Below are 15,752 nucleotides of genomic sequence, written 5' to 3' on the forward strand. Positions count from 1 at the left end.
ATCCATTTAGAAAAGAGTCAGGAGGCAGCCACTCACTTGCCAAAGGCCTTGCAAAGGAACAAGAAGAAATATCAAAGGGTGCAAAACGCACACATATTACATCAAAGTTTACCATGAAATAAATGTTACTGTTGTACAGAAACACGAGTTAAAAAATTGTTTAAATATGCAAGTGGCAACATTAAGAATTCAAATGAGCAATCTGTTCAATGGACTCAGGCCCTTTTTTGATTCTCTGAGGTACATAAAAAGGTTAAGAGATGAATTTATTTCACCTCCTTTTAAATGGTAGTAATGTTTTGCATTTTCTTTACAGGTCTATTTCTACAGGAATGGAAGGAAAAATATTATACAGCAAGGAGGAAAGAAGGAAAGCCTCTTCCTCTTCTTGAATGCAGCATGGTTTTAAAACACTCTGTGCAATAGTGAAGGTTATTTGCAAAAGAATGACCACTGACCAACTTCCTGCCCCTTCTACCCATCCCATCCAGGTTCTGGACCTTTTAAAATACCTAAAGAGGGGGAAAAAAAAAGAAAGCCATAATTCCTCTTCACCATCTCCATGGTTATGGAGCACTGCAAGGCACTCACTGGGCTGACCCTGTCACTTGGTGGATAAAGGCTGTGCCAGGATGATGAGCTGTCACAAGAGGGATACAGGAAAGTGGTAGTTTGACTGGAATTTAAGCTGTCAGTGCTGATGAAGAGAGAAAGACACAATTCTGGCTCCCTGTGTGCTCCCTCAGGCAGCTCTATCATCCCTTTCATTGTACCAGCACAAGTTTCTCCCCCTGCATGAGGTTATTCTCCCAACCAGCACCAAAAAATGCCCCAAAGCTGGTAAAGATCAGTTCTGATCTCAGCACTCAGCACAGCAGCCACTGCTGTAGAAGTTATTTTGGAATTTTAAAAAGTGTAAGTTTCTTTAGTAGTGAAGGTAATGTGCCCCTCACTCTGTGCTCATCCTTAGGGCTCAGTTCTGTAAATGGGCAATTTAAAATGTCACTTCTGAAGTCAGAATAAACAGCCTGGTGTGTCAGAAAATATCTGCAACAAGGAAAGGTGTAATAGAGCTGACAGATGTCTCACCTGCAGTTCTCCTAAAAGTACAATCCTAGGGGAAAAAATGCAGGAAATGGGGTGCCAGTATTTGTACCCACTGAATACAAGTGCAGCACACATGAGATACAGGAGCTGCACTTGGAGCAGCAGAGCTTCTCCTTCCCTTCAGTTTTGCTGAGAAACTCCTGGCAAACCCAACATTACCCTGGTTTTTTCCACTCCTCACACATTTCACCTTTTCCACAGCTGGTCCTTGCTGCTTTCCCCTGGACAGCTGGTATTTGTTTGGTTAGACAACAGCCTTAACTGACCATGGCCTGTATTAAACAGTTTTAGCTGCATTTATTGCAATAAAGAAGTTAAGAGATTGATTTCCACAGGAATAGCTGCAAGTGGAGGCTGAAGGGAGAATGCCAATGGAATTTTACACTGCCAGCAAATGAAAAAAATATCATCTGGCATCAAAATTTTTGGATAACATATTGCTAGTGAGTTTTAGCATTAAGGAACATCCCACATCCCTTAAGGTTATTTGTGTTGTGGTGAACAGAACCCTCAATTTCCTTTCTGACCAGAGAAAACCCTGGAATTTAAATATGTCAAACAGAGAAGGAGACTCAGGTTTGAAGTCTGTTCTGCCCAGGAAATCTCTGAAAATCTCTTACACCCGTTGCAAGGAGGGTTTAAAAGTGAGTCTGGAGTTAACATTACATGCAGAGCCCTGGTACCTGTGACTGGAGACAGGAAATTATTTTGTTTCCCCTGTGCCTCATGCAGAAAAGATCAGAGATGTTTACTAAAACAAGCTGGCTACAGCTCAGGTTAGGAAATCCCCTCTCACAATAAAACACATAAAAATATAAAACCTCTCCTGACTTCTGCCTGTAGCACAAACAGGTCTGGATTCAATGAAGGGACAACTCTCAGATAACAACTTGAAAGAAAATCCTAAATTGAAATCCTCAATTTCTCTACCACTGAGGCTGTAGGAGAGACATCCTCAGAACAGTTAAACCAGCAGAGCAGCCCTGAAAGACCTGGATTCTGACACTGAAAACTTTGTCATCAATGAGATCTTCTTTAATTTTAGAGAAGATTCCACCCAAGTTTGAACAAGTTGGAAGACCTGGATTCTGAAACTGAAAATTGTTTGTCATCAATGAGATCTTCATTAATTTTAGGGAGGATTCCACCCAAGTTTGAACAAGTTATAACCATTGACACAGAATGATTCTGCAAATACACAAAGCATCAGAAATAAGTGTGCCCAGGAAATGAGAAGATGGAAGTTTTGTACACTCAAGAGCTTTGATTTGGCAATTTTAATCACACAGTTGATAGTGTCCTGTTTTAACCAAAAGTTTGCCTCATTTTCTGATTGTAATCATTTGGTCTAATAAAAGATCTTGCTTCTCCTCATACACCATCATCATTACTTTAATGTGCTTCCTGAATAGAAACACAGTCAAAATATACCAGAGGTATTACCATTAATTCCAAGTAAAAATAAACACAATTTAATTGCTTCTCTCCCCTCCCATTCCAAGTGTGATTTTACCAAGCGATGCAACAACCCAGGAGCTGATTTGCACCATCCTGTCTGCCAAGTCACAGGCAAGTATCAGTCACAAACCAGACCAACACACCAGTGAATGACAAGGAAACATTTTCCATCCAAAGAATTCAATCCAGGGCACTTCCAAGGGAGTGTGTAACAGTCAAATGGTATTTTTATAAAATAAATAAAGCCCTTCAACACCATTATCACACATTGGGTGATTTAAAAGCTAGCAAGTCTACATTGACAATTTAACAGTATCTACTACAATATTTATGTATCTGCCAAGAGAATTTTGGACAAATTGCTGCTTGAGGTCTTCAGTTTTTAGGTTTAGGTTTTTTGGGGAAGCTGATAGCATTTTTTATTTAAAAAACAATAATGACTGAGCAAGTTTTACCCCTTCCTTTGGATCTGTGTGAAGCCCTCCACCAGCATGGCCATGCCAACACATCCTCTTCTCCATCAGCTGCCACCTGGGCAGGATCTGTGTGAAAATGAAAAGTCAATTTGCAAGAACCTCAGGAAACAGGCACATAAAAGGCAGCAGAAAGAACTACTGGCTTGTTTTACCTCCCTCATCATCAAACAGTTTAAACTTGTTTTAATAAAAGATCTCACCTCCCTCTAAAAACCTTGCTTAAGAAAACAGTAATAAAAAAGGGATATAATAATCCTAGCAGCCAGGAGGGAAAGACAACAGATCCTTAAATCTTGAAAATGAACTGAACACAGGAAAACCTTGAGGTTTTGGAGGATAACCATACTCAGGCACATTAACGTAAAGTGGAACACATTTAAGCAATAATACTCCCTCCATGAAGGTAAGAGTACCTTTACTTGAGGGCAAAAAATGAGATAAATCTGCTTCCCACTTGTCTTTGCTCCCAGGATGGGAATGGGAATGTTATCCCATTGTTTGGAAAAGAACTTGCTTGTTAAAAACAAATGCTCACTTCTCTTAGCATGTGGCCAAGATACCCTGGAGAAAATTTCTGAATTTATTTATGCATGTAGATGTACTAAAAAATAACAATCACTACCACCAGGCATTTTTCCAAGTTCAAAGTGCCTGCCACAAACAAAGGACCTGTTAAAGCTTTTCAAAAAAGAATCTGCTTTTTGTTTAAAAGATTTGCTACATGTTGACAATTTCTAGGTTCAAGTTATGTAAAAGCTCATTAGCAATCTTATTTTATGGATGTTGGTTGATAGCAGACCCCAGGGTTTCCCAAATCAAAATGTCACTTTTCACATTTTAAAGTAAAGCATCAAAAAACCAAATCTAAGTAGATTTCATGCTTTGAAGTCAAAATGACCCTCAAAAGATTTTAGCTACTTAAGTCAGCTGTGAGTGGTTATTACTTCATAATTAAAAACAAAAAAAAAGCAAGACAAACACATTTCTCAGCTTCATTCTAACAAGTGTGTTACTCAGAAATGTGTCAATTCTTCCACAAACAGGAAAAATTGCATCTTCCCTGTGTTTGCAGTGGTTTTAAGGCAAGCAGACCTCACAGGAGTAAGAGCCTGACATCCTGGCACTCAGTGATGAGAATATTCTGCAATCTAAGCAGAATTTTGATAGAATAAAGCCCTACATATTGAAGGAAAACTCAGTTTCCTACTGTGCTTAATAAATGAATCTAAATATCACCACAAAACCCACACTTTTAAGATCTCTTTTTTGAAGTTATTGTGTTCCCATTAGTTTGCAGAGATTCAAAAAGATTTCTAGGGGCAGAAACATAAGTGGCCATTTAACTTCAGAACTGTAAATAGTGAAATAAAAAATAAATAAAAGTAACAAGAGTCTAAACTGAAAGATGCTGCAAAGGCTTAAGTTTCTCATGACCTGCAAGTTGGAAGAACAATTTATACCCACCTCTGAATGCTCCAATAATGGTCTTGAATAATTCCCTCCCAGGCTGTGCCATGATCCTTGCCTGCAGATTGGTGGAATCTACAGAATAAAACAGGAGGAAAAAAGAAAAAAAAAAGAAATGAAAACAGAGTCATGCAGAACATGCACTTCATATTCAGAGAATATTCATCTAGTTTATGTAAACAAGCATAACATGAAAAGAAGGCAGATGGCTTTGTTTTTTAACAACTGACCACAGAAAAAGAAAATTGGTGGGGAGCAGCTGTAAAATAAATTACATTCACACATCAGAACTGCTCAGTGACAATGAACTGCATTTCCCTTCCCTGAATCCCCACTCTCATCAGACTTTGTTTCTTCTGTACAACAAAAGCCCAGCTTTCCCTTTCCTCTCATTTTCATTTTCTCCCAGGTTGTCTCCTGAATTCTTTCAAACAGTCTTTTGTCCTGTTTTTCATTAAGAAATGTTCTTTTTATGCTTATAGCTTCTGCCATTCCCAATTCCTCTCAGCTCAGCTCATGCCATGCTTGTCTCCAGAAGGCAAATCCAAGCTCCAGCTTTGCCTGGCAACCCTGGGACCATGAGAGAAGTGGAGCAGGGCTGGCAGCAAGTTCTGGGTTAGCAGGACACAATAAATGCAATATTCACAGACCCTGCAATGCACTTAACCTCTAATACAGAGCTGACAGAACTGCACCATGCTGCACATGTTACCTTGCCAAGCAATCCATATTTTTATGTTTTAAAGGGCCAAAATAGTTTAAAAGGAGTATTTGTTTTCCTCAGAGGGAGTGGCTGGGAGTCCTTCTCCATGGCAAAGCACAGGGACCTCTCCTGGTCAGCACTGAGGCTGCACATCAGCCCTGACACTCAGGATTCCATTTTCACTGTTAGAGAATTCACCCTACCACTCACTCTGTATAACAATCACACCAAAGAGCTGCTCACCAGCCCATGGCAAAGGACAAACAGTAAAAAAAGAAAAAAAAAGAAACTTGATAATAAAAACAAGGTAATTTTAACCTTGACAAAGAGCAGCACCATTGTATATTTTATACTTTGCCTTAAACATCCTTTTCTTCCTCAGACATACCTCAAGTAATAATTTAATGAGTCATTTCAAAGAAAATTAAAACCATTTCTCCACAAGTTATCACATGCACCAGCTATTCCAAATATTTCTATTATATGACATTATATAGAGAAAGAGTGAATATCATAATTATACATTCTGCATTTAGCAGAGCTAACTGGCCTGGGTGAACCATCCTGATCCTTCCAAGACCTGGGTTAAACAAAGGAGCTGCATTTCTAAAGCATTTCCCTGCAGATGCACTCCAGCTTTGTCTCAGCACAGAGGATTCCACCTAAAGCAAGACATTTTCCACAGGAATGTTGACAGTGCCATAAATAGAAAATATAATGGAAAAAGTATGCTTCAGCAGTATTGGAAAGTAGCTAAATATTGTTTCCTGGAGTGTATACACAGGACAGCAGAGAAATGTTTTACTAAAGGTCTCAGACTTCACTTCTGACTGAAACATGAAGCAAACAACATCACATAAAGAAATTCTACTGGAACAGCAGCATTTGGTCTCAATTAGTGCATTATATAAATAGCCTGATTTCTTGACTGAAGCTATGAACTGTCATGGGGTTAAGTCAGCAAAAACATTAAAGGTTTTGCACAAGATACACAGAAAAACCTGTTCTTATTTTCAGTCTTGAGCCTGGAAGAGTGAAGGTTTCAATCCTCTCTCAAGCTCCTGCTAAAAACAAACCTGAGCAGAGAAACAAAGAGTTCAACAATGTGAACAATTTGCTTTATGGTAATTCCTGCCCATCACAGCACGGAGAGCCCAAATGAGAGGGGTGCAGCTTCCCTTGCCCCTCCACACTCACTGAGCACTCCACCCTCCCTCACCAGGGCTCCAGGACTACAAAGCAAAGCCATCCTTTAATCTAATCACAACACATAAAAGAAGCAGGTTATTGCTTTAAAGAACAGGAGCAAGTCCTGCTTATTTCAGAATTTAAGAAATAATGCAGAGAACTCAAATTCTGGCATTTCCTACCTCCTGAACGCCTGACTCTGCACCATTATGTTCTTTTCATGTATTTTTGGATCTGATTCTCTAAACTCTAAAGGATGAAACAGATGTCTAGTACTGATTGCACATAAAAGTCATGTTGTTAGAGTGTCATGACTGTGGGTAGTAGTTTAAATGCTACAAATGCAAACAAACAACAGGGATTAAACACATTTGGGCAAGGTCAAACCCACACTTAGAAGCTTCTCTCTGGAATATGCTATGTTGTGTTCCAGACATGCTGCACTCATCTCAGGGGGATTTTTTTAAACTAACTGTAATAGAAAAGATAACAGAAGGTGGGATTCAGGTTCCTCTGCAGCATTTAGGTCCCACAGTTAATCCTGCTGAGTTTACAGGGCAAGAAAAGAAATGATGCATAGGAAAGAGTGGAGCAAAATGAGACAAAAAGGTGAAAATATTCTGGTATGAAGACAGGCTGAACTGTCACCAGAATGAACAATACAAACTTATCTGGAGCTACATTTACCAGTGGCCAATGTGCAATTGCTCTGGGCACTTGGATGGATAAAGGAAGGGACCTTAAAGCTCACCCAGTGTCACCCTCTCCATGGGCAGGGACACCTCCCAGGACACCAGGCTGCTCCAAGCCCATCCAGCCTGGCCTGGAACCCTTCCAGGATGGAGCATCCTTCCTCACAGCAATTTCAGGTGTCCAGTTTTATAGGCAGACATGGGATTGCTGCCCTGCTCAGCAGCAACACCTCCCTAAAGGGATTTTAAAACTCAGGGAATTTCCAACAGCCCCACACAAAGCAGGTATGCCAGGGACTGTCCAACTGCACCTTCAGAGGCCAGAGAAGAGAATTCAGCAATGCACACAAACACATGAAATGTCAGCACAACAAACACCAGTGCCATTTTACAGAACAGACCAAGCTCCAGGTGAAAATAAATAAATAAATAGAAATAAATGTAACAAAAATACCTGAAAGTTCTCTTGCAAGCCCTGCCAGAGCCAGGGATATTATGAAGTTGTGCAGAAGAACAAGCTCTTTATCACTAGCAGCTGGAAGGGCAAGATAAAGGAAGGGAAAAGCCTCTATTCTGTTCTGTTACAGTTACAACAATTTACACAGCCCTGCTTCCTACAACTGCCAAAGCTCTCCCTGAAACAAACTTCCCAATGTATTTCTCTGCTTATAAAGATCCCTAGCAAAATAATTATCCTTACTTAAAGGCTGCTTGACCCTTCCAGTCAAAAGCTGTTTTCTTTCCATTTAGCTAATTTAACTAATTTTTAGATTAATTTAATTTCCATATTTACACTGAACAGAATCTGTCTTTGCTTTTCTTTTGAATATAGGCAAACTTCTACAAAAACCCAAACAAATAAACAAAAAAAAAAAAAGCCCCACAAGTTTCTAACAAAAAAACCCAACAGCAATTATTCAGTTACTCATAAAGTTATCAGGCCAATGTGCCAGTTCTGTACTGAGCAGAGATCCCAAATTCCAAACACAAGTTTTGACACGATGAGGCCCTGCCTGCTCCAGCCACAGGAGAGTGAACTGAAGGAGTTATGGAAATTCAGGCTGATCTCAATAGTAAAAAATGAGGCCTGATCCCAGCTCCTGAAACCTGTTTTTCCCCTCCATAAATTTAGATTTTCTTCCTCTCCAGCATACAAATGTTATGTGGCTTAGTATTCAGAATCTAATCAAAACTACTGAAAAATAAAAGTGTGAGGGGCAAAAAAAATTTGAATCTGTATTGTAATAACATCCAAACAACTCTATTGTATTTGACTCTCATGGTACTAAGTCCCATAGAAAATATATATTTTGTATACAATTAGGCTTACAATTAATTAATTGTAAGCTTAAAAAAAATCTTCAATGGAACTATGAGGACAGGAGACCAAGCACCACATGAATGCAAAGCAGAGCAGAAGGATGAGAGCCAAGTCTTTGAAATTAACTTTTTCAAGAAGAATGGTTACAACTTTGCTCTTACAGTCATTTTACCAGAGCCTCTTCCTGTCTTTAATCCCATTTTTCCTCAGGAGTTCAGCTATGGCTGTGCTGTTCACCAGCTTGAGCTGTAACAGGCACAACTCTTGACTGACCTGGCTCTGGTACCACAAACCTCTGTTATTTACTTAAAAAAATATAAAATATTAAAGCAGAACTGTGGAGTTCACTCCCACCTGGGGTGTTACCCCAGCACTGAGGAGCTCTGCTGTAACCACAGCACAGAAAGTCCTTCCTGTCAGGAAAACACATCTTCCTCTGTCAGCAAATTTATCTAAATGCTTGAAAAACCATGTCCCAGAATTCTGAAAGGCATTATAACCAAAAAGTCCAGAACACTTAAGTTTGAGCCTCCTGTTGGAGTTTTTGTTTAATAAAATAAATGCTCTTGCATTTCATGAAATCTAATATTCAGCCAAATAGAGCTTGATGCAAAAGTGAAAATTCATTACCAGATCATTAAAAAATGCATTCATTGAGCACTTTCTAACACAAAAATGCCTAGAAATTGAAAAGCCAAAGAGAGGAACACACACACACACATATATATATATATCCCACAGATGTAGTATTTACTTTCTAGTGCAGCAAATCCACATTGAGTGACACGTGGCAATTAAAACTGCTCAGCAGGGACTGGCATTTCTCACATGAAAATAAAGTCATTGAAAAGGAAAGCAGGACTATAATTAATACTTCTATTCATCACCATGATAACATTGCTGTTTGTTCCCTAACAGCTGAAATTCATCTCCAGGAACACCAGACAATACTGACTGTTCAGGTGTATTTTAATGCATGCAAATACATGGGGAAAATATTTGATCTGCATCCACTTTAGCTCTCAGCCTCTTGCACAAGTTTCAAAATTAAAACCTCCGAAATTTGTCCTTTCAGTCCTGCTCATCTCATCTAGTACCATAACGTTGCCTGTAGTCCCCGACAGAATTCTGCCTGTCAGGAAAAACTAATCAAGGCGGGTGACAAAGGAAAGTTACTCACAAACAACAGCAATCTGAGAGGATAAAGAAGTTTATTATCAAACAGAGTTACAAGCTGAGAGTTTATGAAAGTTCATTCCCTCAGTCTTTGGGATACCAAAGATAAGCCACTTTGAAAAATGCACGTGAATTACCAAAAGCTGGATTTAGTTTGAGATAAAGTACTCAATACTTTCCTTGTAATAAAAAATATTTCGCTAGGTTCGCTAGGGCGTATCACAGCGTTCCACAGGTGACAAAAGGGATTCTAAGTCCACCTGCCCGTCCGCACGTAGCGGCGGAATCACGAGTCGGGCACTACACAGCGTTCAGCATCCGCTCAGAGACACTGAGGGCTTTCATGCTGGTCACAAAGAGAGCCCAAACACCCCCGGCAGCTCCGCACGAGTGTCCCCGGGAGCCCCGGACCCCGCGCGGCGGGCACCGATACCGGCCCGGCGGGCGCCGGTACCGGCCGGGCAAGGACGAACCGGGCGGTGCTCGCAGAGCGGGCGGAACAGCGCTGCGGGCACCGGGGCCCCTCAGCCCCTCAGCGCCCAACTCTCAGCCCCTCAGCGCCCACCCTCACCAGCCCCTCACCGCCCGCCCCGGCGCCCCCACCCACCTGTACTCCTCCCGGGGCGCCTCGAGGGCCTCGCCGTCCGCTCCCCACGGCTCCTCCGGCGAAGCAAGCGAGGGTGGCGGCGGGCGGCGGGCGCAGCAGGGCCAGGGCGAGCAGCAGCCGCCGCTTGCGGGAGGCTGCGGCCGCCAGGCCCCGCGGTGCCCCCAGCACCGCCATCTTGCGAGGGCCGGGGCGCAGGGGATTGTGGGACGGCGGCGGACCCGCGGGAGGGGCGGGGCGGGGCGGGGCAGAGCGGGTCTGGCCGCCCTGGCCGCCCTGAGGGGAAGGTGGCTTGCGGTGCCGTGGAGGGAGCCGGGTTGGGCTGCCCTTGAAGCCACCATGGCGGGCAGAGAGGGGCTGCCCTGGGCCTCCTCCTGGTATTCTGTGAGAGGAGTTGCCCCATGGTGGCCCAAGATGGGCAGCTTTGAGCACCACCATAGCACTCTGACAGGGGCTGCCCTCATCACCACCATCGCACCTGAGAAGAGCAGTCCTCAGCCCTGCCATGGTACCCTGAGAGGAGCTGCCCTCATTCCCCATGGTGCCACGAAAGGAGATATCCCGAGCCACGGTGCCCTGAGGGAGCAGCCCAGAGTACCACCATGGCACCCAGAGCAGGGCAGCCCTCAGCCCCACCATGGCACTCAGAGCAGGGCAGCCCTCAGCCCCACCATAGCATCCAAAGAGGGGCAGCCCTCAGCCCCACCATGGCACCCAAAGAGGTGCAGCCAGCCCTCAGCCCCACCATGGCACCCAGAGCAGGACAGCCCTCAGCCCCACGACTGGACTCAGACAGGAGCAGCCCTGAGTCCTGCCATTGCACTCTCGGAGGGGCTGCCTACTGCCCCATCATGGAGCCCAGAGATGAGCAGCTCAGCCCGTTATGGTGTCTCAAGTGTCCCTGAGTGCCACCATGGCACCTCCCAGAGGAGCAGCCCACAGCCCTAGCAAAGCACGCGGTGAGAGGGGCTGCCCTCAGTCCCACAACATCCCCAGAAAGGGGCTGCTCTCAGTCTTGCCATGGCGCCCTGAGGGGGACAGGCACGCCCCTGCCGAGCTGGGAATTAACCAGGCCCTTCTAAGCCGGAATGAACAAGGGAATGAATGAAGGGCTTTCATGCCCTTCTCAGAAACCTTTCTGTTCTGACTGTGCAGATAAAAGCCTGCTCTTTGAAGCACTGCGCTGTTGGAATGTGGGTGTCCTCAGCACAAACTGCACAGTTGCAAGCGTGGCTCATGTTGGTCAGCAGCTCTGTACTTCATGCAGGCTGCTCATTCCAAGCTGCTGCTAGCACTCCCACACTTTGTCCTGGTGCAGCTGGACATTGTCATCACTACATACAGAAAGAGATGCTTATGTTGGCACACAGTCTGTCTGGAATTTGGGTCCCCCACAGAGCAGCTGCCCAGGCAGTTTCCTTGCCTGGGGCGCAGAAAAGCCCTGGCTCCAGCACCATGAGGGAGCTCAGGCCGGAGGGGAAGGTGTGGATGGCACGTGAGATGGTGCATCTCCATACACACCTAATCCTGTGTTGCACACCCTTCCTAGGGTTAAATTCTGAGCTACCTCAGAGGCCTCCTGCAGCCCACACAGCTTAGTTGTAGTTCCTTTGAGCCAGAATAATGCAGCAATAGTACAGTTCCTAATTAAACACCCACTTAGGAAGATCGAGCTGTGCCATGGATTACATTTCCAGTGGCCTATATACTCCCATGTGATCCGCATGCAGAGCTGTCAGAAGGCTGGAACTCTGTGTGGCTTTTCTAATCACACAAAGATTTCTTCAAAGCTACCAGAGCTTGACTGCTGATGCTCTTGCCTTGAGGGAGAGTTGTAAGCTCATTTGCAGGGGAGAAAGACAGACAGACAGACAGAAAGGAAGAGGACAATTGGCTTAAAGTCGATTTTTAATGAGGCAGGATTTCTCTAGTCTGTACTTTGATACGCAACTTTGCTCCTGACCAGGATCCACTTCAAATGACAAAGGCGACATTTCTCTGGCACTAATCTGATTCCTCATCATAATTGCATTTGGCAGAGCTGGCTCTGAACAGTGCCGCCCCGTGGCAGGGATAAACAGGATAGGGATAGGGATTCAGAGGGATAAGCAGGAATTCTGGGCCTCTGGCTTCCATACATCCCCTTCCTTCCCTTTGCTCTGCTCTGCAGGGAAGTTTGACCAGGCAAAACGGGATAGTCACAGCTCTGTCTGGGATGGCCTGGACAGACAGGCTGGCCAGCATGGCAGCATCTCTGGAGTGATTTCAAATGTTTCTGCAATTTCCCCACGTGCACTGCTGCGATGGTTTCATGCAGCGTTTGTGTGCACAGGCAGTGCTTTTTGGGTCAACCCAACATGCAGCACAGGCTCTCAGCCCTGTGAAATGTGACCAGTGTTTTGACCATGTCAGGCTCTTTGGACACATGCTGCATGGGACATCCTGCACAGGGATAACAGCAGCCTGCACTGTGGTGTCACAGGATCTCACAGCTCCAGTGCCTCTAAGGGAGGCTTACAAGTCCCTCAGCAAACGTTTATTGTCAAACCACACAACCCCTCCATCATGTCAGCCTTATCATTGTTAGATAATGTACCATTTTATTTTTTCCAAATGTAATATATTTGATATTACTGCTATACATCTCCCTGCAAATTTTACTTTAGCTGTTCCTTCTTCTTTAATAACTCCCCCACACTACTGGCTCTATTTCCTCCTGCTAATATTTCAGTCTTGTTTCCACTTCTGATCTTCTCTTTCTCCTTTTGATACCACTTTATTTATGTGACCTCAGATTACTGATACCTGCACAAGGCACTGCTCAAAGCCTGAGAGACACCCAGGGTGAACAGAGCCCACATTCCTTTAGAAGTAACAACCTCTATCCCAGAGTGACTGAACCAAGAGAACAGAGCTCATGATAGAGACACAGAAAGCCAACAGAGGAGTTTTATGAACTTACACTGTTTAAAGTAGCTCACCACAAAATAAATATCTATTTCTCTGCAGATTTAGCTGTGGAAGCAGAGGATCTCCTTGGAGACAGACAAATCAATGCCTGCTCCAGAGCTGGCACTCTGGAAAGATGACAGAAGCAGTTCAGTTGAAGAAATAGAAGCTCCAGTAATGGAAATAACTCACCACAAAGGAGATTTGTGAATAGAATCCTAAAAGATATCTAATCTGGCCTTTTTCCAGGAGCTGTGTAGGCAACAAACCAGGGCTTGAGACCAAGGTCAGTGTACTAAATGAGAACATGTTAGTTTTTTGGCTAGAAAAGTTTACAGAAGCAGCTCAACAACACAAATACAACACCAATCTTGTGGAGATGAAATAACATTTTATTTAGAGTTTCTTGAAGTTCTTATCTTCTTTCTCATTAAAGGTGCTTAATATGATTCTAGCACTGTAATGAATTTCACTTCTAGCAATAATAACTTATATCTTCTAGAAGTAAGATTTATAATTAATAACATTCCTATAAAATGGAAAGAATCAACACTGAATTCCAGATAATCAGTATTCCAAAGGGAGATTGAAACCTCTGTTCTGTATGGTAACATTGACAGTTCCAGCTGTGGCAGCCATCAGCCTAAAAGAAAATCCCCCAGGGCTGTGGGAATCCAAATCAATTCAGGAGTCAGGCTAGAGGAAAAGAAAAGCATCAATATTCAAACATCTTTTAGAATCAATGGTATTGGAAGGGGGTGAATGCTTCAAGGAAGTATATGAAGCGAGAGGGAAAATTAATGAGAACAAAGTAATGCAAAGAAAATAAAAATAGAAAAAGAGGACAAGGTTAAGGGCAGATAGGAGCCCTTTTTCAGAGGTGTAAAATAATTTTGGCAAGTAGAATGTGTGCTGAAAGGCACAGTGCTCTTTTGGATTTAGCAACTAATGCACTTATTTCTAGAAAAATATGAACTATTAATCCTTAGACCCTGCATTTAAGAACTGAGCAGCTGCACACACTTTGGAAATGCAGTGTGAGTTATATCTCACAGCCAATTAAATAAGTAGCATTAAAGAGCTGTATTTTAAAATGTGTTTGATTGTGTTACAAAAATGACATGTCCATTTGTTTTCACTGAAAGTGTGGTTAGGAATTGGAAGGAGTCCCCTAGGGCAGTGGTGGAGTTACGATCCCTTGAAGTGCTCAAGAAACAACTGAAAGGGCACATCAGCCCAGCACAGAGCAGAAGCATCCAGCCTTGCCCAGGTCATGGATTTCCTGCCTGTGGGAAGATCCAACCTGCAGTGAATCCCCAGCAGTTTGTGGCTCTGTGATGCCCTGATCCCTTTGCCTTCTCCAGGTTTTGTTCCAGCCTGTGCTCTGGCTCACTGCAAATCCACCAGGCCATGCTTGAGACTTTTTGGCTGTTACTGGCTGCTTTTCTTCTGCCCTTTTTCCCTTTGTGCCCTGCTAAGGCAGTCACCTCCCCTGAAGTGGCCGAGGCTGTTATTGCTGCCAAGGGAACGAGGGCACACAGAGCCCTCTGTGCCCAGAGCGCTCGCCTTGGCCCAGGCACAAATGGGAGCTTTGCTTTCCTTTCCTCCTGCTCAGAGGGCACCACCAAGGAGGGGTTTGGCCATGGGAACTGGTAAGAGAAATGCACAATGTAAAGGAAGATTTGCAATAAGAGAAATGCACAATGTAAAGGAAGATTTACAATCTAAGTTGAGATATTGGAAGGAAGGTGGGAGAAAGGAAGGAATAGGCAGGGACAGATTTGGGGGCTCAGAGCCCGTGAGCAGCACAGCCAGGGGAGCCTCAGAGGCCGTGACCCTGCTGGAACTGCCTGACTTGAATAAGGAGCTTTTTAGCCTTGTGAGGCAGGGTCGGGTGTCTTTGGGGTCAATCCAAAGCAAAAGTTTGGTGGAGCAAGGAGCCTGTCAAGGAATGGAGAAGCCTGGAAACTCCTCAGGGACTCTCCTCACCTTCAGTCCTTCCACAGCTCTGCCAGGCCCGTTGGAAATTTGTCTTTCCCTCAAGGTCAGTGACAGCCTTGAGCATCTGCTGGGTGTGTCTGGAGCATGGGGGCAAAGAGAAGGTGTGGGCTGAAGATCAGCTCTGCTCCTGCAGCTGCTCTGGGACAGAGCTCAGGGGGATGCAAACAGCCAGGAGTGCAGGGGGAGTCTGTCTGCAGCAGGGGCTCAGCCTGCACTGCTGGTTTGGGTGGGCTGGGATGGTTTTCTGACAAAGCTGTGAGGCTTGACAGGTGTGCCAGAGAGGAAAGGAGAAATTCAGTGTGTGCAGCTCATGATTGCAGCTTTCTTCTCCAGGAATGGCTTTGGGCTCAGTAAGGACTCATTGTTTGCAGGCTCAGTGTTATTTCCCACAGCACACTGTTGCTTTTGAATGGCATGCCAGGACTGAGAAAGAAAGAGGAGGGGAGAGGGTGAGTCCCTGTCTTCCTTTTCTCAATCAGTTTCTCTTTTTAAAAGGCACTTTTTGGAAAAGAAAGCCTTCTTTATATGTATTACTGCTATACATCTGTATGTCTGTCTGTACAGAAAGCTGCATGGAATAATTGAGCTTTACACCTTCCAGAATTGCTGC

At 44.0% G+C, this 15,752-nt stretch overlaps 1 protein-coding gene across 1 annotated transcript in view; it reads right to left on the minus strand.

Moving 5' to 3' along the window:
• Positions 1-10,369, minus strand: part of ABCB7 (ATP binding cassette subfamily B member 7) — a 37,385-nt gene extending 27,016 nt beyond the window's left edge. The window contains exons 1-3 of the mRNA XM_054289798.1: positions 10,196-10,369; positions 4,506-4,583; positions 3,021-3,107 (exon numbers count right to left, since the gene is read on the minus strand). Coding sequence (XP_054145773.1) covers positions 3,021-3,107; positions 4,506-4,583; positions 10,196-10,369 — 339 coding nt within the window. The remainder of the gene's footprint in view (positions 1-3,020; positions 3,108-4,505; positions 4,584-10,195) is intronic.
• Between the last annotated feature and the right edge of the window lie 5,383 nt (positions 10,370-15,752).

The sequence above is a fragment of the Melozone crissalis genome, unplaced genomic scaffold (genome assembly GCF_028551555.1).
Source record: "Melozone crissalis strain CALT ecotype California unplaced genomic scaffold, PUWL_Pcris_2 ptg000068l_1, whole genome shotgun sequence".
In the NCBI taxonomy this organism is placed as follows: Eukaryota; Metazoa; Chordata; class Aves; order Passeriformes; family Passerellidae; genus Melozone; species Melozone crissalis.